We start from the raw sequence: 24,329 nt of genomic DNA, 5'->3' as shown, positions 1-24,329 counted from the left end.
TGGGAATGGATAGTTGACAACAGCAGAAAGCTTTGGCACAAAAAGCTTTTCCTGGCAGCATGTTTTCGTCATAAAAAGCAACAATCTTACTTTATTTACTACTCATCGGGCTGGAGAGGCTACTTTTCTGAGGCTTGTGAGGATTAGGCTAATATTGTGGAAATGGCAAGCATTGAGAACCTCAATGATGACTGCCTGCTGTAAGTGGAGTTTCATTCAGGGATAGACATCAGCATAACCGTTGAATAGTAAAATTGTAGAGTATCTGAATCTGGAGGAGCAGCTGCAGCTATGGAAGAGTTCCGAGCCGGCATCCCGATTGAGATCGGTGATTTCCTACAGCTGGCAGCGCGAAGCAGAGCACTCCGTGGACCAGGAAACATTCAAGGACAACTATGAGGTGCTGGACGAATTCCTGCAGTGCATTTGCTGCACTGTGGCGGAACTCACACTCCGCTACCTGACAATGGATCAACTGGAGCGGTGGAAGGGCCACACATTTCCCAATGTGCGGCAACTGACCTACTTGGGCGATGAGAGCAGTGACATTGATGGAGACGCCGACATCGGCATTCTAGTTGACTGCTTTCCGCAGCTGGAAGCCATCGGGCTGAGCGGGAACACCAGTGGTAACCACATCAGTCGTTGGAGGAACATTCGCCGACTCGACCTGCAGCTGTGCTGGTACTTGAGCACCCAGTGCTTCGAGGACATCTGCCACAACCTTCCCCTTGAGGCTCTTAGTATCCAGTGGCACAGGACTGAGGAGAATTCCTACGTTCGGGCCATCAGTAGGCTGCTGGAACTGGAGGAGCTGGAGTTGGACATAGTTCATCTTAGTAGCGAAAACATTAGCCAACTGTTGGGCCTGCCCAAACTAAAGAAGCTTCGCCTGCACAACTTCGATCAATTGGATGATCTGCTGTCTGACATTGGACGCATGAGAGGTCAGGATGTGTTGGCTGCCGCATTCAGCGATAATATTTGGATGAGGCAAACTGAGGTGCTGGCCAAACTCCGAAGTCTCCGATGCTTAACGCTCGTCGATGATGAAGGATGTTGCGCCATTGATTTTCCCACGATCATCAACTGCTTTCCCCTCTTGGAGCAACTGCATCTGGAGAACTCGCGCATCTGGGTAAATGCCGATGGTATATGGGACGCGGTGCTTGCCTGTCCTCGCCTCAGAGTATTCAGCATGTCCAACCAGATTCTGTATGATGAGTTCTTCGCCTTCAGCAAATCAACCATGCACCGTGCTCTCAACCAGCGAATGGAGGATTTGACCATGCATTTTTATAAGACCGACAAGGAAGACTTGGTAGGTACACTACTGATTTTTAAAGTGTTGGTTCTAAAACTCATACGTTTTTGCAGATTTCCAAGCACTTTAGACATCCTAAACTTCATGTTTCCTTCAGTGCGACGAGTAGCAGCTATTCACAATTACCTGGCGAATGTATAGAACTGGAATTTATTCGCCACGAGTCGTGATCCACACTAAGTGCTTAGTTAATTTGTAACTTAAAGGACCAACAATGTGTTATTTAATTGATAAGTCTTTCATGGATAAGCTAGCAATCAAGATTATTAAAATGGTTTTTGACTACATACCAAAATTTCTCAGGAATCAATATTTAATTAGAAATGTGCCTGGCAAATTTTTTAAACAAGTTTCTTTTACAAAGATTAGTATTTGTTGATAAACCAAAGTCAAATCTGGATTAAAACAGCTCACATTGGATTGGTGTTTGTCATTGTGTTTAATTTGTTTCAATTTTCTTGGATATCATTCACCGTTGAGACAGGAGTTTTCTTAGTTGTTGATGAATTCTCCTGAGATCCCTGTTTTGGGGAATCGGTTTAAGAGGCCGTCCCGACCCGCCCCGATCCGACCGTTCGATAATCGTTGATTAATAAATATATTTGAACTAGTTTTGAGTCTAATATACTTGGTAGGACTTGGTTGCACGGGAACACCCATTCGCTCATACCTCGCTGTAGGGTCGCGATGTCGCGCTGCGTCCCGAAGAAACGGGCGGCGGACTTGGTGGTGGACTGAAGTCAGTCTCCGTGTCGTTGTAGTTGTACCGACTGTCCGACGGTGACAGCGAGCGATATGTGCGCGGCGAGTGGCTGTAGGAGCCTCGATGCCGGCGACCCCAGCTGCCGCTGTGCCTTCGACGACGGTCCATGCCGCGGTCGTCCTCCTCATCGTCGTCGTAGTCATCGTAATCGCTGTAGTCTGAGTATCGCTCTCGATCCCGATCGCCGCGGCTCGATGGCGGCGGGGAGCGCATGCGTCCCAGTGGCGGGGGGCGTGCCCCTCCCGCTCCAGTTGGCGGCAGGAATGGCGGCGGCAGACCTATGAAGGGTGAGAAGGGTGCCGCCAGGAATGGCAGTGGATTTGGCATGTTTAGTAGTGGTGAACCCGGCAAGGGGAGCGGCGATGGTGCCGTTTTCAGTTCCGCCCCCAGCACAGAAGCTCCATTGGCGGCGATGGCCTCCATTACGCCTAGATCTCCGCCTACACCTCCTCCTCCGCTGGCCATCGTGGTCAGCTTGCGCCTCAGGCTGGCGGCTTCGGCCAACGCTTCTTCGCATCGGCGCTCTGACTGGCGCGCCGCCAGCCAGGACTCATGAGCGCGATTCTCCAGCGTGCCCATCTGAGCTTTGTGGGAGGCTATCTGGGCCTCAATCTCGGCACGCAGCTCGTCATTCTGAGATCTACAGGGAAACGGATTTTAACATTGGTTAAAAGCGAAAATACGCGACTCTCACTTACTTCAGAGTTTGGATTTCGTTCTTCATCAGCGTCTGGATCTCCACTGTGCTGGCATTCTCTCCCTGGTGCTGCAGCCACTTGGTCTCCTGCAGACTAAGTTCTCTGAAATGGTAATAAAGGGATAAAGACTATGCTCAAAGGTATGTTTTAATAAACTACTTCTTAAGTTCGTTCTCCTTCTCTCTAAAGTAGCCAGATAAGACTTCAAGACGCGTCTGGGCTTCTAGCTTATCGCGCTCTGATTGGTTGAAGTCCTGCTTCAGCTGCTCGACATCTTGATTTGACTGCTGTAACTGGCTCTCCAGACGCTGCTTGTGGACCACTTCTTGCTCCACTTTCGACTGTAACTCGACTACCTTCTTATGGACCGCGTTAAGTTCACCGCGTGTCTTGGCCGAGGTGATTAGCTCCTGGACGTTGAGGTTGGCATCCTTTTTCACAGCCTTAAGGCAATCTTCGAGAGCTTCGATCTTTGCTAGACTGGTTTGCAGATCGCCATGCTCCCGCTCCCACTTTGCAGTCAGCTCAACAATCTGATTCTGCAGCCTTTGCATTTCATAATTCCTTGCTTCCAGTGCCTTGGCCAACTCCGTTTCCGTTTCAGCCTGAATTTCCTGAAGTCGAGTTTCCAACTTAGACTTTTCTATCTCCAACTCGTAGTTGTCCTCTTGTAGCGTCTTCAGCTCGCTGGAAAGGCGTGTAGTGGCCTCCGTAAAGGAATACTGCAGTTCGCTGTTCTCTCTACTTTTCTCGGCCAGACTTGTGTTGATTTCAATGATGATCTCTGCAAAAGTTATCGAATTATACATTTATTAAACAGAAAATTGCTTTGTATAAATAGTTGCAACTAAAAGCTAAAATAATGGGGCCATACAAAAAAAAAAAGAATTACAAATTAGTATTACTACTTACTTTCTTGATCATTAAGCTGTCGCTGCAGTTCGTCGACGGTGCTCATGAAAGCCTCATCCCCATTCTGGCCGTTCAGGACTTCGGACAGCATTTTGTTGAGCTCCAGGCCAGCCTCAGCCGCGTTATCCAGATCCTTGGAAGAAGAGTGTTTTGTTAAGGAAGGGCTTTTTTAATTATATGATGTGGACCTACCCTTTCTAGTGAGCCAACCTGCTCCTGCAGTTTGGCCTTCTCGTATAGCTCTGATTCGAGCTGCTTTTTGAGATCGGCCACCATGTCGTTTGAGCCAAAGGAGTTGTCCTCAATGCTGGCCAACTTTGTTCGCGTTGTCATCAGGTCGTGCTTGATAATCAGATTCTCCTTGTGGGAGGCCAACAGACTGCGTTCCAAATGGTTCAGCTTCGAAAGAAGTGCTCCCTCCTGACTACTGTTGCAGAAGCAGTAGTATGCAAACATAAAGAACAAGGAAGAAGTCGCCGCAATAATAACGCAGAGTAAAAGTTGGCTGTGCTCAACCAGCTTGCCGGCCATTACTTCAACAAAATTATCAAGGGATATTGAGCGATGACAGTGCTCATCTTGGGCTTGATACCGGGCACAATATCCATCCACATCGGCTGGAGCAGTATCTGTAAAATATAAAAAAAGTCTGATTTACCAATTTTTCGCTTAAAGAAGGACCCCCTTCTGGGTTGCTTTAACCATTTCTCAAGAATAGTTGTGTTTTAATGATTACGAAAAGGACTCACCTTCCGCCTTCTTTTGAGAAGATGGCACCTCCGGCTTTCCTGGATAGAGAATTCTCTGCAGTTCATCGCTGCTATCTGCTGAGGCACTCTGAGGATCCTTTCCAATAAAATTGTTTACGGTGTCGACAATCGTGGCAAAGAGACCGAAGCCTGCGGCGTCCTCCTTGACGGGTACTTCCGATACGGGGCTAGCCGTCGCAGGCAGAGCTACTGGCTCCACGGAACCAACTCCCTGACGATGGTTATCTGTTTGGGGTGCTTCTGTGCTTTCCTCTTGGATTGATGCGTACGGTGATTCAGTGTCAGGCGTTGGAGTAGTATGTGATGCAGTTGATGGGTAATTAAAGGCACTTTCTGGGTGATGATGGTGCTGCTGAAATTGTTTTGGATTCTGTTCATTGGTGTTATCAACGATTTCGTTGGACTGTGCATCTACAGAATCATTAAGCTGCTGCACGTTGGCATCCTGAACGCTCGGTTGTGCCTGCGCTTCCTCACTTGATCGCTGCAGCTGCTCTGATTCTTCGTGTAACCTCTTCTGTTGCTCAGCTTCTTCGAGTAACCTTTTATCCAGCTCTGCTTTCTCTTGTAAAAGCTTCTGCTGCTCCGCTTCCTCTTGTAACCTCTTCTGCTGCTCCGCTTCCTCTTGTAACCTCTTCTGTTGCTCCGTTTCCTCTTGTAACCTCTTCTGTTGCTCCGCTTCCTCTTGTAACCTCTTTTCTTCGAGTATCCTTTTATCCAGTTCTGCTTCCTCTTGTAACTTCTTCTGCTGCTCCGCTTCCTCTTGTAACCTCTTTTGCTGCTCCGCCTCTACAAATAATCTTTCTTTTTCCTGTTGTTCCTGTAATTGCTTATAGTAATCATTGGGGTTCTCAAAGTTCTTCTTTTCAAAGAGAGGCGGCAGGCCAACAGACTCCGCTTTTAGTGGTGCCTCTTCTACGACAGGAGCCGTTGAGCTGATTACTGACTCATATGGCGCTTTTATTTCCTCATCAGATTGAGCAACAATAGGTTCGGTAGCGTTATCTTTTTCAGACTCAGCTTGGATTTCATCTGAAACTGAAGCTTCATTCACTTTATGCTCAACAATCGTTTGCGGGGGCTCAACCACCTTTTCGGTGATCCCCTCGATCGGCAAAGGTTCTGGTGACTTTAACGCCTCTGTGGGTAAAAGAGAGGCTTCCTGCTTAGAGTCCTCCACTGTTGCCTGTTTTTCTTTAGTCTCATCCTTTGCATCCTCCAATTTATCAGTTGTGTTCAGTTGCTCGACCATAAGAGGGTTTAGTTCAATCGATTCGTTAATTGATTTCTTATCGTTTGCTATCTCTGTGATCGATTTGTTATCTTGACTACCTTGTTTGGAGTCGTCATCGTCGTCGTGGTCGTCTTCGTCTGTCTCGTCATCCCCGTAATCGAAATCATCTGAGTCTTCGAGTTCAGCGTTGATGGCCTGAGGCAGTGGGGGAGGTTTCTCAGCTTCTTTCGCGGGTTCCTGTGCTTTTGGCCCTTCCTGCGATGTAATGGGCTCAGAAGTTGATGCCTGTGGCTCTTTCGTGTCAACAACTGCCGAGTCCGATTTCGTAGCTTCTTGGGGGTCTTCTGTCTTTCCTGGAACAATGGCACTTTCCGTTACAGCTGGAATGGCCTCCAGGGGAAGCTCGGTGCCTTCAATAACCTGCACTTGGGCTTTGGAAGCCGTCGTAGGATCAGGAACCTGCTGATCCTGCAGCTTGTCGTGCTCAACCACTATTGAATCAACGGCAACCTGAAGTGGTGACGTTGTGGTCGTTGCCAGGTCATCGGTTGACTCAGAGGCGTTAAGAACGGGCTGCACTGTCGTTTCAACGGGCTGATCTGGTGTCACCACGGGCTGAACTGGTGTATCCACGGGCTGAACTGGTGTCTCCACTGGCTTCACGGGACTGCCAGGTCCCACCACTGGCACTTCGAACAACAGGTCCTTGTCCTTGACCAGGACCTTCTTCTCCATGATGAAGTCCTTATTGGCATAGCCGCGCCGCCCATTGATGTCCACACCCCACAGCTGTCTATTGGACCCGGCGCTTTTTGACAGGACGCGAATGGGAGAGTTGATTTTAAAGGATATCAGCCCCTCGCCGCCGGTGGCATAGCTGATTTTGGCAATGCCCGTTGAGATAATTTCTGAAAGAGTAACCCAGCATAACGCCGAATTAATTATGCAATTTCGAGAGACATGGCGGTGCCGGAGGTCCAAGGCTGACTTGTCTGTCCATAGATTACAACTTACGTTCACATTTCGGGTCGGCGCACAGTCGCTTGTCGGAGAGAGTTGCAGCCCACGTCAAAGTTGAAAGGCAGCAGATCAGCAGGCCCACGAACAGGGCCAAGTCACTCAGCTGGGGCTGCATTGTTGCTTTCTTGTTGGCCAGCCGCATTTTGCATTGTTTTTGGGGCGCAGTGGTCGTGTGAAATCAAATTATTTCGCTGCAGCTATTAATTTTTGTGTATAAAAATGGGTTCACTTTCAGCTGAGTTGGCTTTTCATTGGTGTGACCGTACTAGTTGCGCCAAGGAATGCTGTGTGGCCCTAGAAAAATACCAAAATATGGAAAGGGCATTTTGAGTCGGTTTCCACTAATCATCATTTCTGTTTTCTTTCTGAAATGCGATAATTGAATTCAATGACAACATTTTTAAAATAAATTATGTTTAGTATTAGCTAAATTCTAATTTACTGTATCTGCTATTCTTTTCGAATCAGTGCGAATACAGTATAGCATGCGTTGTGCGAAAATACTTTGGTATAGAGAACTTGGGGCAGTTGGTAACACTGGCCAGAGCTCGTCAATTGTTTCGCCAGTTTCGCGGCTCCATCGGAGGATATTTTGTAAACTCAGTAACTAAATTTGAGTGCGAAGTAAGCCTCTTCACTTCGGATAATTTGAATGCTCGTTTTCGGAATAATCTGAGTGCTGCTGTAGGTGGCAAACGGCACGGCTAGGTGCGTTTGTCTGGAAAACTTCAGCAGTGACCTTGAAAATTGAAGTTTGTTTTTTTTCTGTATGCACTTCAACCGAAAATGTAACGCGCAAAACTTCGGATCGCTTTTATGAAAACGGCTCCGTTGCTAAACGAATTGTCCAGTGAAAGCGTATTGGATTCCAATTTATTGTTTCCTTACGAGGTGGTGTATGGAAAAAGGTTTCCTCTGACATCATATTGTGGCATACAGAGAGCCATTAAGAGAGCAACGGCTAACTTTGTGTGATATGGCCGATAATCTTGTCTAAAAGGTGCAATTAAAACCAATAACTTGTGCGGCTTACAATTAAAAGGCTAATTAATGTGAAAATCCAGGAGCATGTGTACAGAAACTTATTGTTTTGATGTTGTATGTTGCGTGCGATTTAAGGGAGTGTGAGCGAGAGGGTGCGTGAAAAGAGCACACGTGGATGGGTTGCCAGACTGTCGGCAGAGCTTAGAGTGGTTTACACGTCGCCACGGGTTAATTAGATAATTTTCTAAAGAACAAAAACTCTTATAAAGCTAGAATTATTAACTCCGTTTTAATTCAATTACAGTTAATATGTGTATTGGTTTTGAAAAATAATGCTGAATCGATGTTAACTTATTGGAAAGTCTTTAAAATGACTTGCGTCAGAATTTGCTTCATTTGAAATTGTTGGTGTGAACGAATTTAGATCGCCTATTTTATTAGTTTCATACCAATATACATATTGTTATTCCACCAATTTCAAGAATTTTATCTCAGCATAAACAGTCCTTTATCACCCATTTCGCGTCCGGACTGTGTGGCAACACTGCTCGTTGGCCAGCATGAAAATGCGCAACTCGGTTTCTATTTCTATCTTTCGCATTTTCAACGTCTTTGTGATCGGTTGTTGTTGGGTCGCGGATGCCTAATGGTCGATAGCTGAACGCTATGTTGAATGGAATACGGTTCGGTTAAATGCCCGATAAATCGCCACTTAAGCTTATTGGCTGCACAAAGAAAAATCCTTCGCCAAAAGTTGTATAACAAAAAAAAAGAAGAGATTTGGGTGCGTGAAAACAAAATGCGCCAAAGCTACAGTGCGTAAAAACACATACAGCATGTGAATTAGGTGACCAAAACTGATAAAAGTTGAAAGCAAAAGAAACACGGAAATCAAAGAAAAAGTTCGAAAACAACAATAACAACTCAGTAGTCCTCCTTTGAACTCTCACCGACATGCGTGACGTAATTTGTGTATTTATTCTAAAACAAAATTCGAGGAATAGTGAGAAGCAAGAGCGTGCAATTGTTTGTCCCTTTCGACTGCCTGTGTAATTACCAAATGCAATTTGCCTTTTAATTTGAGTTTTGCATGCAACAGGGCGCGTGTTATTCCCACAAACACACACACTCACACTTACACGCAGTACAGCCGCACACACACGCACACCCACACTTGCAGAGACGCGTGAGAGAAAGGCAACCTGGCGAGGTAAACAAAAATGCGAAAAGTGCAGAGGGGAAAAGCGATAACAAACAACAATCGCAAACAATCTGCGACTGGCTTTTCTCGATTTTCCTTCTCTGGTTCTCTCTTTCGCTTCTCTGGCCATGCAAACGCAAACAAAAACAATAACAATTGGGTAATGTTTTTTATGCCATTCTCTTTTGCTCTCTTGCTTCGCCTCGTTCCGTAAGCGTTTGATAGTGTGCGTGTGCTCTGCTCTCTTTGTCTCTTTTTTTTAATATTCCGTTTTCTTTTGTTTTCACACTTAACATTGCACAGTGGGGTTAATAAGGAACTAGTTGGAAGGGTTAAAATAACGTAAAATCAATTAAACTAATAAAACTTTGTAAAAATAAATCTGGTTTTACTATAAATCAAGTAAATGAAGTGAGAAAAGCATTTAGTTGTCCAGTCACAAAAAATAAGAGAAGGGTGTACAATTTTGGAACAACTGTGGCCAAACCCACTGTGCGTTCGAGGCGGTGGAAATTTTTGAGCGGAAAATTTTTTTGTGTTTTGTAAACTGGCCCCTGCTGATTGCTCGATGCGTTTGACAAATTCGAACATTACTTTATCGCCTTTTAAACAGTAGGCGATCGGCATACAAATTACTTTGAAATTAATAAGCTTTTGTCATTTATTTTGTAGTGTTGAAATAAAAAAATAATAATTTATAAAAGCGTTCGAAAATGTAAACGGGAAGCGCACGTTTGAAGCACAAACAACCAAAATAACAAAAAAAAATACGAAATAAAATACGATAGCAAATCGTGTCGGTGTGTGTAAATAAAGTGTATTTAAATGTAAAACATAACAACAAAAAAAATTAACTACGAGTTCGAGATATTCTGCAAACTTGAAGAGCGACAAACTTGAAAACGACAGCGGCAACTGAAAACGCTTTGCAACAATGCTGCACAATAATCGCGACATTGCAGAGCCAAACACAACAACAACAGCAACAGCTACCCTATCCACAACAACAACAGCAACAACAGAAGGCAATGGAACGGAGCCAACAATTGCCACGCACCTTGCAACAACATCTGCTGCAGCAGCAGAAACATCAGCTGGCGTAAAGGAAACAAGTGCAACAGCTGAGGGTCAAACGGCGACGGCCAGAACAACAACAACAACAGCAGCTGTGGCAGAGCGAACGGATTTAGCACAAACAGCTGATGCGGCTGCTGCGCCGAGCGGTGATGCGACTGCTGCTGCCACTGATGCGACCGCATTTGATGCTCAGATGCGAACGCAGCAACGACACAAGATCAAGATATACCACGATGCGAAGCAGACGGCCGTGTGGCGCACCGATTCCCTGGCCTCCAATCCCAGCTCGACCATGTGCCCGGATTTCGTCAGTTCGGGATCAGGAGGTTCTGGCGGTGGAGGCACTGGACCACTGGGCCTGCCCCCTAGGGGCATCATCCTGTCGACGGCGCCCAGTCTCCTGCAGCGAAAATCATCGGACAGCTCGCTCACCTCGTCCATTGCGCGACGCGTCTCATTTCCGGATAACCAACTGGTCACCGGTTACCTGGAGCCAGCCAATCCTTGGAAGCAAGGTACGTTTTGCTATGTTACTTCTTATTGTAGATTACATGCTCTACCTAATATGACAGTACTTACTTTAGAAGTTTTTCAATTTATTACTGCTGATGATATAGAAAGTTAAATTTTTGTTTTTATTTTTCAATTCCCTTATTTTTTGTTCGTTTCGTATCTGAAGAAGGTATAGCAATATTTTGATGACCCATGCGGATTGAATTTAAAGTTGTTGTGGTCATAATAATCTGATTAATTTTAAGCTCGCCAAATAAAAGTGGTTACAAGTGCTGACCGAGCTAAAGTTCTATAATGTTGGTAACAACTAAGTTTCCAATTTAAAATAGATCTGTTTCTGAATATAGAAACATCTGGTTGCGCCTCTACATCATTAGAATGGGCTTTCCGGGTAATTGAAGGCAGATTTCTTCCGGTTTTGCAGTAGCAGTGAGCATACTGTTCAGTTGACAATTTGTCATTCTAGAGTCCCACTGGGATTCCGTGCTTTCGATCTTATCGTAGGCGATAAAACTCGGGCAAACACGGAAGTAAAATTCGACTCGATTCGAGACACATTCGCTTTACTTCCTGTGAATTTATTCAATAGATAGATTGTAATACATTTGTTTCACATTGTGGCGCGGGTGCGAAAAGGATCCGCGAGATCTGTCAGCTAATTTCAAGTGGCTGACAGGTCGCCAAAATGCGCAGAAATATTTATTTACCCGCGGCTAAGTGAACAGAGAAAAGCGCTGCATCCGACAGATGCGTTCTACAGGCTATTTACTACTCGATCGTATTGAATTTTGTGCTGTTGCTAAGCACAAGGAAAATGCATATTCCATATGGGAAGAGAAGCAGTGTGCTGCTGATTAAGAGATTAATGAAACAAACGAATTAATGTGGAAGCGCAACAGGTTTCTTGCCTGCAATGATACAAAGATACATCTCTAGTTTTTAGTACCGTAAGTGCTGCATTTATGCTTTCGTTTTTGTGTAAAAAGACGTCGTAAATGTGACTATTAAATGCATTATTTATAACGTTAAGTGAAGATCTATGCCATTTAATCCATTAATTAATGAATTAATTATTATAAACATATATCATTTGCAATACAAATGATAAAAGAAAAGCTTCCTGATTTTATGTCCATATAATAAACTGCGTATAAACATTCTTTATTGGCGTGAAAAGCTGATTTTGCTAAATCGTAAATTGCTTTGTTTTTAAAAGTTTTTTAATTTGTTTTCAATACCCGGCGGTTAAATTTTTGTGTGGGCTATTGCTTTTGAGTTTCCTTTGATTTTGTTATTTGTTATTTTCACGTCAGCGATAACAGAAATTGCTGATAAGATACGGTTGGGTTCGTTTTTCGTTGTTTTTATTGCTTTTGTTTTCCAGTTCGCTTCGCGCTCCTCACATGTTTTATTATTATTTTATTATTTGCTCGCTGTTTCTTTTGGCCGGTATTCCTATACTTTTTGCCTTTGCCTTCGCCTCTGCTTTCTGCTTTCCGCTTTGCTCTCTTCTGCTCCGTTTTTAAGTTTGTCTTGGATGCCAATCGTGGTCTCCGCTTTGTGATCCCCGTTCGTCTCGTCCGAGTGTCTATGAATTTGTTTAAACGATTGCCCCGCTTGTGTGTTGTCCGCCTTGCTGCTGTCCGTTTGTTTGTTTACTTCGATTCCCTTCTCGCCTTTGTCTTTGTCTTTGTGTTTGCACTGTGTTCGTGTTTGTTGCTCTTTTTTTTGCCGTCGTGGGCCTACAAACTACTTAGTATGTGATGTCATCGTTGTCGCTAAAACAAAAGCACCAAACGAGAAGCCCCAGGAAAAAGACATTATGACAGACGACGGGCATTCTGGCTGGGAAGAATGAAAGTGCCAGCCACACACACACAGAGTACAATATTGTACAATTGTGCAAATAGAAATTCCATCCACTTTCCGGGTTGGTTTATCAGCGAAAGGTCCGATCCCAGTAAATAACATCGATTCGAGGCCCAAACTGGGCCACTTGGATGAACACAACTTTTATATGGTTGCAAATAAGATATTTTCCTAAAGGGACTTTCATCGAACTAAAGATTTAGGAATAAAATGTACAAGTAAAATGTACAGGTAAAAAATCGTGTGACGAACGCACCTATGTGGCCAATTCAAGTCACTACATTTTTGCTAAATCTCAAAATCTGCAGATATAAGCTTATTTAGCTTTCCTCTTGGATATTGTAATTATCTTATTAATTTTGTTTTTACTACTCTATTGTTGAACAACATGGTAGATGGGCTTTAAAACTACAACTTAGGCATATAATTTGAGGTAGTACTTGTGCTGTTTCTGAAATGCATTTAACACAAAACAAACACAAATACTAAACAGCAAATCCATGAGCACGGACTTCGTTGTATTGGGCATCGAATTTTCATTTGAGCGAAACTCACGCTCACATGCAAGCGGCCAATGAAATGGCACGAAAGATAATAACTAGAATATCAATTGCTGTGCAAAATGTCACGAGCTCGATTAGTGCACATTGGCGATGTAATTAATTTATGCGATTCGAAAGCAAAAGGGTATGAAGAAAATTAAGAACAAGTAAATATGAGTAAGCTGTTTCGCAAATAACGCAAATGTTTGCATTTACCCAAAACGAAACTCGCCTTCGCCTCACACGCTTGTTTACAATTTCGGTGCGTGTTTATGGCTGATTTTTTTGGGCGTTTGGGGTTTATATATTTAATTTTCTTTTCTGGCCAAAGCCATTGAGACGCTTATCTTTTTAAAACAACAAAAACCCCTTCGTCTGCTTTTGCCTGAGAATTGCTGCCCGATAGTGACAAACGAGCGTCGCTCATGGCAGTCAATTTGTCAATTCAAGTCAACGGCAGCGCTTGATATCAATAATCAGATAAGAATGAGGCATTGTCAAAAACAGGTTGAATGGAATTACAAGCGAACTCAATTCAACAGGCTCCGAAATTTTGGTTATATATTTTATAATCCACTAATTAAGGTCATGTGTTTGCTTTTCGTGCCTTAAATGAATAAAATAGAATGCCAAATAAAGTATTATAATATTAAAACCTGTTTGTCCTGCAAGTTTCCTCATTAAATAGCATACAGTTACCAAACTTTAATTGGTTATTCCAAGTTTCGTAACTTGCAATTTATTATTTTCCGACTTCTATTGTTCTATTATTTTTGTGGCCAACTTGCAGTAAACCAAAATGCAGTCATAAATTTAATGACAGAGCGGCGAGAACAAGATTCCGACATTGTAAATGTTTAGCACTAAATTAACAGCAATTTAATTGGACAATTTTTCCGGTTCTCTTGAGTGTGCTTTTCGCTAACTTACTATAGCTTTTCTCTATTTGTACATTCGACTTTTGCTGTGACTGCTGTGAGAATCGCCAACGTCAGCAGCAGCGACGAACAAGGCACAAAAATCGATGGAACAATAAAATATTGAAAAGGCATTTAATAAACGCAGTCAGACGGCGGCACGCGATTCTACAATGTTTGTGTTGCTTAGTCATTTATCAATGCGATCGATAGCGCAAATCCACAAACAAACATACTCTAATCCCAGGGATTCTCATATATTTCCCATTCAATGTATCGATCATTTATGGATTTGTCACCTCCAAAGGCCAATGAGCTCTATTTACCTGTATTGCCGCAATCTATCTTTGTATCTATAACTTGGCGAATTTGCTTTTGAAGTCAGCAAATGCGAGCGAATGGTTGGTGATGACAAATTGGCTTTATTTAGATAACTTTGCATAAAATTCTCAGGTGGGCTTGACTTGTTTTTGTTTATAGTTTTGTGGTTGGCCAACGTAACAATCAAAAATAGATCAAAAACAATTTAGGCAAATAAATATCATATCGAAATACAGATTGGCGGAATGAAAAACAATACAATGGTTAATGAATGATAAATACAACTTGTTAAGAAAAACACCATAAATAAAACAGGCTTATTTTTCATTTAAAGTATAGTTCATACATAGATGTTTTTCTTGATCTGTGGGTTTATTTATTTAGTTGCTTGTTTATGATTTACTGATGCTCCGCGGAAATAGCATATATTTTGTATTTAATGTGTTTATATAATGCCTCGTATCTCCGCTGACCGTTGACCCATAATGCCAAGTGTCCAATACTAATTTGTTTGGTTTGAATCATTTTTATTTATAGTTAAACATAAAAATTGAAAGAGAAACGTCCAATAACTTGGTCGTCACATTGTCTGCTTGCTCGTGAGAAAATTCGTAATAATTCAGATTTTGAATTATTCTACTCAACACTAATGAATCACTTAACAGATGTTGGGTTTCAAGGCAGCTTCGGTTTGGCGGAGGTGGACGGAACTATTATATAGATGAAATAGAACTGAAGCACTTTTGAATGCCTGCCAAGATTGAAAATCTTTCGGAATCGGTGAACAGATTTCTTGACAAAATCTCGCTTCTCTCCCATTGCCGCCTGTGTGTTGGCATCCAAGTTTGTGGCAGATCTAAAACGAATCGTTTAATTGCCTCTAACACCGATGTGCCGAGATAATGCAATGATAGATTAAATTGTTTACGTTTTTCATAAGAACTTATGCTTGTCTGGGTGGAGGTGAGCGGTGGTGTGCTGCCAACTATTTATAAGAAAGGTGCACTTGGCATTTGGCACACTGTTCTTTCTTTAGTTCGTAGCGAACTTGCAGTAGTCGCTAAATGCGTTCAGAATGCATCATAGTAACCCACAATTCCTCAGAAAACAGACTGTATGAATTTATACTACATTTAATTATTAGATTCCCCCGAGCATCGTTCATTATAGATCCATATACATATTTATCACATCAAAAGCTTTTTAAAAGAGTTCCTGTTGTTGGCCATGAGATGTCATCAAAGAGCAGACTTTGCGGTTTCTGAATTTGGTTCCCCCCAATGATAGAGAGCATACAAACAGTATCCAACGCAAATGAGTCGCAAATTACAAGTTCACGATTTCGTGTCAACCAACCCTGCTGGAAAAAAAAGCAAATCGTTTGGAAATTGCCGCCGCAATTCTATTTAATTTTTTACTTTGTGTGGACAATTTGTCTATGTCGCTCAATGTATTTGATGCCGACGCCGGCAATTGTCGATGATCATGTCACCATGGATGCTGGAAGTGGGTGATGATGTTCGGGGTAGGGAGCCAAGCACTCGCACGCGCCACATGTTTTAGTTATCTTTCATATTTGACCAACAATATATTATATGTTTGTCGTTTTTGAAGTGGCGACACTTGAGTGGCCAGAACAGAAGAACTAACTCGAATACTTGATTTTCAAGCAATATATACTAAAGATAAGGCCTATATGTAGATATCTGTTTAGGAAACCTTTTTTCATTTTCTAATTATTCATGTGATTTATCTATTTCAGTATACCTTGTGAAGAGCTGCTCCGAGATTGTCGATCAGTATCAGCAGTCGTGTAAAAAGCATAACACCAAGCCCTTGGAGAGTGTAGTGGATCACCTAAAGGCCCTGGATCTGAACCAAGTGCGGCAGCCTTTACTTCCCCTCAAAGGGAAAAAGCTAACCTCCAACGATTGCGAAGCCCTCGAGGAGATTTTTAAACGGGTAAGATGGAACATCCTTCTCCAGACTTCGGTTAGTAAAACGGCAAATTCAACTTTCAGATACAATACAAATGCATCGATCTGTCCGACTGCACGCTGGACGAGAGCTGCTTGATGGCCCTCTTCCAAATGATTGAATACTATGAAGCTGCCAATGAGCTGGACATTTCCTACAACAAGGAGGAGATGACGAAGCGCTGCTGGGAACTGTGTGCTTACATGGTGGAGCGCAGCCAAGAGCTGCACCTCCTCAACGCGGAGAGCAATCAGATAACAAAGTTGGGTGCCGACAGTCTTGGGCGGGCCCTCGGTTCCTCCAACCTGCACACATTAAAGCTGGAGCACTGCGGCCTCAGGGGACAGCCACTCGTCCATTTATGTAAGTTAGTCGTCTTGGTTACGTTTGTGATCCTTGTGTCCAGTGCAAAGTAATTTGAGATGTAATCAATATTGAAATATTTCCGAAATTGTATTTATTATATTTTAGTGTCGTTTGCAGGCCGAGGTCTATATCAAAACAAAATGCTCAAGGAGCTGTGGGTGGGCTACAATGACTTGGACTGTGTGGATGCCCAGCACATAGCAGACATGCTGCGCTACAACCACAGCTTGGAGCTAATCGACATTAGCAATAACAACATTAGAAACGAGGGTGTCATGTACCTGGTACAAGCCCTAATCCTCCAGTCCACCGAGCTGGAGCGACGAATGGGTGCCTTGAAGCGCACCCGTGCCATCGAGGTGGACGAGTGCGTGTCACCTGTGGAAACAGAGCCCCCGGAAACCATCCTCACATCCACTAGCTCGGCCATCAATCAAACGAAAGACGTCGTCGATGGTGAGTCTTTTGCACACGAAGCCTCCATATCCGAGGCTACGGCGGAGGAGGCGACATCTACCGATCCAGCGGTAGGTGTCCTCGTGGACTTGGAGAACGATAACGACGACGAAAACACGGAGGACACTGTCCGCACTGTCAGAAATTGCAACCAAAACGGAAGCGGCCAGTCGATGCTGGACAAGCTGCTCTCCATGAATAGTGAAAGCAGCAGCGAAGAGGCGCCCTCAAACATATCCACCGACACCCTGGCAGCCTGCTGCTCCGATGACATCAGCGAAATCAGCAACGAGATTTATGAACCCAACACCGTCAAGCAGCCTCCGGCAGAAGGCGAAGTCGCTCCGGCCATGATCTCATCCAGCCCGATGGAGTCAGAATCGGTAGCTGTTGCAAGTGCAACTGTGGAGTCGCTGTCTGCAGCGCACCAACAACAGCAATGTTCTCAAAACGAACGCAACTTATGTGGTGAATAACTTTGGTCTGAAACAGTTTTATCAAACAGCTCTGAATTTGTTCTCTTTTTCAGATATTACTCCCTCAACAGAGGCTAAAACCGTTGAACCCAATGAATCCTGTGTACAGAACAACATCATAAACAACAATAATAATAACAATGCTAACAATTCCCACAACAATACCAATAACAATACAATTCAATTGCCATCGGGAGCAGGAGCCTCAGCAACCCTTTCAGTCGTACCACCGCCACTGGATATCGAAAACATTCCTAGTGGTTCCTCGCCGGCGGCTATTTTTGAAGTCACGGCCGAGGAAAGCGACTGTATCAATGGCAGTGCTGTGGCGGGGGCTGCTGGGTCTCGCCCACTCGATGTAAACAAAAACGCTAAGGCTGGTGACGACTTTGAGGACACGCACAGCACGGACTCGGCGTTCGAGAGCGCATCTGAAGGCGACATAAGTCGCCATCTGCCTGACGAGTTTAGCCGCCTTTCGGTGTTACTGGAGAGCACGCGGCTGGATGACATGACAAAAGAGATGTGTGGCATAGAGACGGCTACCATTGCCACGGAGTCTACCGAGTGCCTTCTTGCCGCCCAGGAGGCAGCGACGCTCACACCTACGCCAGTAGTTTCTGCGCTGGACAAACTTGAAGATGCATTGCCGCCCCCAAAAGTGACCATCGCCGAGGAGTGCCTCCTAAAGGATAAAGAACTGAGCCCCAGTTCCTACCCGTCTCTCAGTCCTGCGCCTACGCCCCCACCACCGTCCACGTCACCGGGAGGAGCAAGCCTTGGCTTAAGACGCACGGAGTCCAGTTGTGCATATCTCAATCAGTCCAGCCGCAACCGATCGCAGAGCTCCGACAGCCTGTGCAGCGAGACATCGCTCGATGGCATGAGTAGCGGAGCCAGCAACAACAGTGTCAGCTCTACCGCCTCCGCTGATCCCAAGTTTGCGGAAAAGCTAACTAAGAATGACACACTTTCGCGCCGCCAGCTGGCCGAGGCTACACTGGAGGCCAATCGATCGCCTAGCGGACTGAAGGCCCTTACTCTGTGGAATAATAATTTAAGCAAGGACTGCGCCACTGCTGTCGCTGAGCTGCTGCAGAAGACCATTTCGCTGGAACTGCTTAATATTGGCAAGAATTGTCTCTCTAACGAGTTCGTTTCAACCATAAAGGACAGTTTGACGAAAAACAACACTCTGACAACGTTGGGGCTACAGAGTGCCCATCTAAACGCCAAGGGGATTGAGACGCTGGCCTCCATCCTCACCTTTGGTGGCAACAGCAAGCTCCAGCGTATTGACATTCGCGACAATAAACTAGAGGTGGAAAGTCTGAATATAATCGCCGAGGTGCTCAAATCCAATAAGACGCTTACGCAGATCGACATTAACGATGAGCCAAAACGACTGACGGTAAGTTATCTGGCCCCGGAATCGATCACCCATTGTCCATTAAAGCCGAGAGTTCCATGCGTCGCCACGGTAGAATTTGAGTTTTCATTTCATTTATACTGAATCTTTTGAAAAGCAAATGAAAGTTTTAAAATTCACAAGATCCTTCTTAAATTTTGATTGCATCTGGATTTAACAGTGAATATACAAATATTTGCTTCACAAAAGTGTTTGACATTTTCACATTCTTAGCTATTTACTCTTGGTAAACAAATTTTAAAGATAACGGAAAACCAATCCTATTTTATTCCAACTTATATCATCGATTTTAGTTATTGTGTAATATAATATTGGATATTTAAAGACATCATTATTTTATCAAGGGTAAAAGAAGCTGCGGCTGGCCGTAGCTAACCATACTGATACCATGACTTAATGCGATATCGTGCTTGGTTTTGGATGGCTGTGTTGTAGACGTTTTATGCGTTGAAAGTTTTGATTTTGAATTTTTAATCAAATCGTTTTCATTTGTGGTCACTGTTGTCGTTGCCTCTCTCATCTCCGTTAAAGTTGCCCATAGTGCCGATAGTAAATGTTATACCGCCATCGCCTTTGCCCCAGGAGAGCGTAAGTAAACCCCCAATCAATTTGCTCCTCCAACTCTCTGCCTACTGCCCTTTGAGCTCAACTGCAGTCCTTTGACCACGCTTGCCTTGCATCCGATAACATTGCTAACAACTGAAACGCACTCTGGCCACCTGGTTTTAGTAGTTTGCGTAGCCTGAACCCCAGCTAATATTTCACTTTAGCTTAATTTAAAACCTCTTGTCCACTTGCTCAGTTATAACCCACCAATGCCTCGTTTGGATACAAAAGCTCCTTACGACGCTATTTATTGGTTAACTGAGCAATTCTAACTGACTTTTTCAATCAGAAGCTGCTTAACTTAAAACAAAAAGGATCCGCTATTAAATAGAATTGGAAAATGCCCGTACTGATTGCTTTCTATACTTCTTCTTTCTCATTTCAGATCGGCAGCGATGCGCACTTGGATTACACAAGGGTGCTGGGCACCGTTCGCTCCTTGTGCTCGCGAAATGAGAAGCGGCAAGCCCAGGAGCTGGCGGAGAAGACGGCGAACATGGTCGGCGGAGGCAGCAATGTGGGAGGCAGCCTTCCGAGTATACGGTGTCGCGACGGTTACTACTTGGGCTCGCGGAAGATCTCGTTGACCTGCCACAGTCGCCCCTTTGTAGACGCGGCTACTGGCACGGTGACTGCAACGTCAACCGCGACCGCTGCAGCAACCGCCCTGCCCACACCGACTGCTCTGTTGGAGGTTAAGCGTGGACCACGTCTCCGCTCTCCGGGACCAAGTCCGCCCACTATATCGCCGTCGTCCTCGCCGAACCGCAGTCGCTTTCACGTTTCACGCGTGGCAGAAGTGGCCAGTCCACTGATCTCGCCGCTGGCCCAGCATCCGCCCCCGCACACGCCGCGCTCGGCCAGCAGCTGCATGTCCATACCCACCATTGGATCGCCCAGTGGCAGTCAGAACAGCCTCAATGCCGTTGGGGCCCTGCCGACGTCCAGTTCTCTGCCCGCCATGGCATCTGTTACCTCCTCGACGCAGACGATCAAGCGGCTGTCGGTGTCACCTAGGTCTCGCTTCCATGTGTCTCGCATCTACGAGGATCCCCAGGTGCCGATGGCCAACCGCCAGATGCCACCGATTACGCCACATACGCCACCAATTGATCTACCACCCACGCCTATGCTGAAATCGGCAAGGAAGGCGGTCCTGCTGTCTGAGGCAGTGGAGGCGGCCGCTGCTGCCGTGCCAGTAAGCAGTGTGGTTATTGTAGAGTCGAGCGATAACACCGACGCACACATAAGTACAAAAGCCGTAGAGGTAGCCGGGCAGAAGGTTTCGCCGCACCTGACCATATCACCCACCTCAAGTCATTCAAGCTCAACTTCGCCAGGAAGCAGCAGCAGCGGGAGCAGTAGTAATAGCAATGGAAGCACATCAACTTCCACCGACGTTACAGACTCTGTAGCCTCTGGCCCAGAAGTTCCACAAAGGGTATGTCCCCTGGCCGTGTTCGGCGATAATGACATCACGTTGACCAAGGAATCAGCCGGCGTGGTTGCTCTCTCTGCTGCTGCTGCGGCGAGCAATACGAATCCTGTTTTGAAAAGTGAACTTGAGCCACCGCCGCCTGCCGAGCCCGTCAGCAACGCGCCACAGACGCGTGCCCGGAAAACATCGTGGATAGCCAATCCATCGGCGGTAGACAAGCTGCTTACAATATTCAACATTGGCTCCTCGCCGGAACCCAAGGCCAGTCAAATAAGCAACCTGCCCGCCGCCAACACGATCACAAACAGCTCACAGAGTTAGTTGTTTTTTATGTAATTTATATGTATTCGAAAGGGATAACTCTAGTCATAAAGGAAAAATATTATTTGAAAGGTTCCATAAAAATGTTCCATTTTAATAATATGTTTTATATACTTTGCATTTAATTATTTTAAAGCTGCTTGCAACCGTTTACCTTCTGTATATGTGTAATTAAGGGGATTAAGTATTTGAAGTCCGATGTTATCACATTTCTCATAATAATAATCCCTGTTCACTTTGCTTTGACAGATGCTACAGCGACAAGCGTCGTAGGAGGCGACTCCGGTTCTACCACCAATCCAAATCCAATTCTTGCGGTTGCGCGGAAAACTGCTCCAGCATCGTGGGCCTCTCTGACCGGTAGCAACATCTCCAACGCCAGCCAAAATACGTCCTCAAGCACGGAGACGGGAGGTTCATCCTTTCTCGACACAGCCTCCAGGCAGCTGAGGGATTTTAGCAAGCAAGTCTTTCGCCAGAACCTCTCCTTCAACAACAGCGGCGAACAGGCAGCGTCCAGTGCTGCTCCTCAAAGTGAGTTGAGCACGGGAACGTCAGCGTCCAGCAGCACAGAGTCGCCATCCCCGCCGGAGTGCAATACAGCGTACATCCCGCTCAGCTTGAAGCGTCAGCTAAAGGAAAACATTTCGCCGGAGCACACGATCAACGAGGAAACGCTCCACACGCTGCAGAAGCTATCAAGAGCAGAGGATGTGGCGCTCAAGGCGGAGGCTGTCACCGAACTGGGCGACATTGAAATTGTAATGCACAGCGAGGTAGCCGACTGCGTTCTGCCAGAGGATACACAACAAGATCAGGAGGAAGCATCTTCAAATATAGTTTAAAGGGGCCTAGGATCAACAAAATATATTTGGTGCGTAAATACATTGCAATGCGTAACTACATGGAAAGCAAAATGATGCGAAATGTGAAAACACCCAACTCAAACGATTAAATCTAACACCCACCCAGCATTCCCATGGCTCTCCTTCGTACTGTACCCCACCCGCCTTGAGAACTGGTTAGGAAGTCAAGGTTGATAATGATAATGAAAGTTTGGGTGTCCCCCCAACTCAACAAAATATGATGAAGTACACAAGTTATTACTAACTTTGTTTTATTTTTGGTTAAATTCATTTTAAGTTTTATAACAAGAAAATATAAATATATTTTAATTACACCTATGGCATACAAATGCAAATCTAATGCTCAATATTCACTTCTAGAAAATTGCATCCGAATTCAAGAACTTATCGTTCATTATTTGTCGTGACCTTTTTCTGAAGTGAGTACTGACCCAAAAACGGATATACTTTAATGAATGTAAAATGTAAAAACAACATTTTAAATGTACACACATATATATTTAAAGCATAAAAACCTATTGAAACACTATTTGGCTTAGAGTGCCATTAATAGCTGACTCTTAAAAAGTTGCATAGGTATCGGGAGCGAGAATCGTGTGAATGAAAAATTTGTACTTACCGTTTCAAATGAATACTTACTGAAAAATTAACCATAATCAGAATACAGCCACCGGAAACACATTGTTACTTAAGTTAATATTTACTATACGAAAAGCACTATTGTTACAATTTATTAAGGGAAATTCTCCCGCCATAGGATTACTTAAGACCTATGTAAAGTGCAATTCTTTATTTTTATTCCTTCCCGCTTTCTCAACTCAAATCTTGAGTGCAAACTAGATCGGTTCAACTGAAGTATTATGAATTGGATCAACTTTTAAAACAACTGCATACTTAAATTAGGTACTTAATCAGCTTACGAATTGCCACTAATTTTGTAATTAGCCCACCAGCGTTCATGCTCGAAACAGAAGGAAGTCTTAAGTTCAATGACATTGTGCAATTAATCGTACATTCTTATTTCACAACCCAAAACTTAACAACGGAAATGAAGCGCAAACGAAAACAAAAGTACCCAAAATAAATCCAATTGATCTCATTATGTGATATTTGTCGTAGTGCCCAAAGCGTTCACTGTACGTGTATCTATAACCAAACCATATGAGTTAAGTACAGGGTGTGTACATTCGAACACTTTTGCTCTAAGTAAACTTGCTCAAGTCATCCCCATCAACACCAATGTGCTCCCAGAACCGTGCAACTTTTTAAAATGTCAGCCTTTAATGGACCTACCTAAACGTTATAGATACAATTTAAATGCAACACACACATATAGATATATATAACAACATGTAAACATATATTTTGATTCATGGAAGATCTTGTAAATACCGCGTGTGTACTCCTTCTATTGGAAAATGGGGAGTCTAGACGAAGCTACACCGAGCTCCGATATATATTTTTTTGCTCTTTGTTAACGATTTTTGTTTTTGTTTACTATTTTATTGTTTAATACTTTAAGTGTAACAATATGGATATGTGTATATATCTATATATTATGTACGTATTTAAGTAGTCAAAAGCAAACCAATTTTTCAAATATTTTCCAAAATGTACCAATCGAAAATGTTTCAACGCATCTTCTTCAGTTAAGTGGAATTACTTAAAAATGTACTGTACTTAATTTACAAATTGATGATATTTCTGGTGCTTACCGGTCGCTAGAAGTTTGCCTTAAACTAGTTCCCTTTTTTGGCCATTTGAATTCACCACCAAGCCAATTGGATAATTTGCTTACACTCTTGATGCGAAATTTGTTTTTTTGTCAATAGCTATGATTTTGTTTAACATTGGCAAGTTTAGTACCTATTTACATAATATAAGTTTATAAATTAGAAAAAAAACTACTAAACCGAAAAATTTATTGAATAAACATGAAAGTTGTAATGAAACTATAAATGCCTTTAACTGGATAACAATTTTTAATAGGTGCAGATTTGCGTGGAGATAGCTTTCCAGAATGCAGGCACGGGTTCGATAAGTATTTACCAAATGGAAAACAAATTTATATCAGATTTATAGCTCCACCTGCCCCATCGTTGCTTCACGATTCTCCCATATAATACGGTTAGTGGAGGCGGCGTCATGACAACTGTTGATAGGTGCGAGTAAGCGAGAGGAAAGCAGGGGAGCTGAATGAGTGTGAGTGGGTGGATGGACGAGTAGATTTCATTCATGAATCCGAGATG

At 43.9% G+C, this 24,329-nt stretch overlaps 3 protein-coding genes across 8 annotated transcripts; 2 read left to right on the top strand and 1 right to left on the bottom strand.

Moving 5' to 3' along the window:
* Positions 1-32: 32 nt before the first annotated feature.
* LOC122626493 lies at positions 33-1,619 on the top strand. Its single transcript, XM_043806775.1, has 3 exons — positions 33-200; positions 250-1,321; positions 1,378-1,619. The coding sequence occupies exons 1-3, from the start codon at positions 163-165 to the stop codon at positions 1,492-1,494; spliced, it is 1,227 nt and encodes a 408-aa protein (XP_043662710.1). The 5' UTR covers positions 33-162; the 3' UTR covers positions 1,495-1,619.
* A 125-nt stretch (positions 1,620-1,744) lies between these two features.
* Positions 1,745-6,997, bottom strand: LOC122626492 (transport and Golgi organization protein 1). Its single transcript, XM_043806774.1, has 7 exons — positions 6,716-6,997; positions 4,447-6,609; positions 3,890-4,326; positions 3,698-3,830; positions 2,945-3,569; positions 2,786-2,887; positions 1,745-2,727 (listed from the first exon to the last, which is right to left on the bottom strand). The coding sequence occupies exons 1-7, from the start codon at positions 6,861-6,863 to the stop codon at positions 1,989-1,991; spliced, it is 4,347 nt and encodes a 1,448-aa protein (XP_043662709.1). The 5' UTR covers positions 6,864-6,997; the 3' UTR covers positions 1,745-1,988.
* A 261-nt stretch (positions 6,998-7,258) lies between these two features.
* LOC122626491 lies at positions 7,259-24,032 on the top strand. 6 transcript variants are annotated; one of them, XM_043806772.1, is made up of 9 exons: positions 7,284-7,612; positions 9,579-10,498; positions 15,908-16,107; positions 16,167-16,485; positions 16,594-17,412; positions 17,474-18,831; positions 19,841-21,209; positions 21,464-22,088; positions 22,187-24,032. In XM_043806772.1, the coding sequence occupies exons 2-8, from the start codon at positions 9,841-9,843 to the stop codon at positions 22,057-22,059; spliced, it is 5,319 nt and encodes a 1,772-aa protein (XP_043662707.1). In that variant the 5' UTR covers positions 7,284-7,612; positions 9,579-9,840; the 3' UTR covers positions 22,060-22,088; positions 22,187-24,032. The 6 variants fall into 6 exon arrangements, with proteins under 6 accessions (XP_043662704.1, XP_043662707.1, XP_043662708.1 ...); XM_043806769.1 differs by having other exon boundaries at positions 7,259-7,345; positions 21,464-24,032; XM_043806773.1 differs by having other exon boundaries at positions 7,285-7,612; positions 16,606-17,412; positions 21,464-24,032.
* Positions 24,033-24,329: the final 297 nt, after the last annotated feature.

Source organism: Drosophila teissieri, chromosome 2L, assembly GCF_016746235.2.
Source record: "Drosophila teissieri strain GT53w chromosome 2L, Prin_Dtei_1.1, whole genome shotgun sequence".
In the NCBI taxonomy this organism is placed as follows: Eukaryota; Metazoa; Arthropoda; class Insecta; order Diptera; family Drosophilidae; genus Drosophila; species Drosophila teissieri.
The sequence above is the reverse complement of the archived record's forward strand: the minus strand, read 5'-3'. Positions and strand labels throughout refer to the sequence as shown.

Coding starts and splice junctions, on each gene's coding strand:
- LOC122626492 (XM_043806774.1), bottom strand. CDS start 6,863: ATGCGGCTGGCCAACAAGAAAGCAACAATGCAGCCCCAGCTGAGTGAC. Junction 2,888..2,944: donor AAGGAGAACGAACTTAAGAA/GTAGTTTATTAA, acceptor TTACCATTTCAG/AGAACTTAGTCTGCAGGAGA. Junction 2,728..2,785: donor AACGAAATCCAAACTCTGAA/GTAAGTGAGAGT, acceptor GTTTCCCTGTAG/ATCTCAGAATGACGAGCTGC.
- LOC122626493 (XM_043806775.1), top strand. CDS start 163: ATGGCAAGCATTGAGAACCTCAATGATGACTGCCTGCT. Junction 201..249: donor CTCAATGATGACTGCCTGCT/GTAAGTGGAGTT, acceptor ACCGTTGAATAG/TAAAATTGTAGAGTATCTGA. Junction 1,322..1,377: donor AGACCGACAAGGAAGACTTG/GTAGGTACACTA, acceptor ACGTTTTTGCAG/ATTTCCAAGCACTTTAGACA.
- LOC122626491 (XM_043806769.1), top strand. CDS start 9,841: ATGCTGCACAATAATCGCGACATTGCAGAGCCAAACACAACAACAACA. Junction 10,499..15,907: donor AGCCAATCCTTGGAAGCAAG/GTACGTTTTGCT, acceptor TATCTATTTCAG/TATACCTTGTGAAGAGCTGC. Junction 17,413..17,473: donor AAACGAACGCAACTTATGTG/GTGAATAACTTT, acceptor TCTCTTTTTCAG/ATATTACTCCCTCAACAGAG.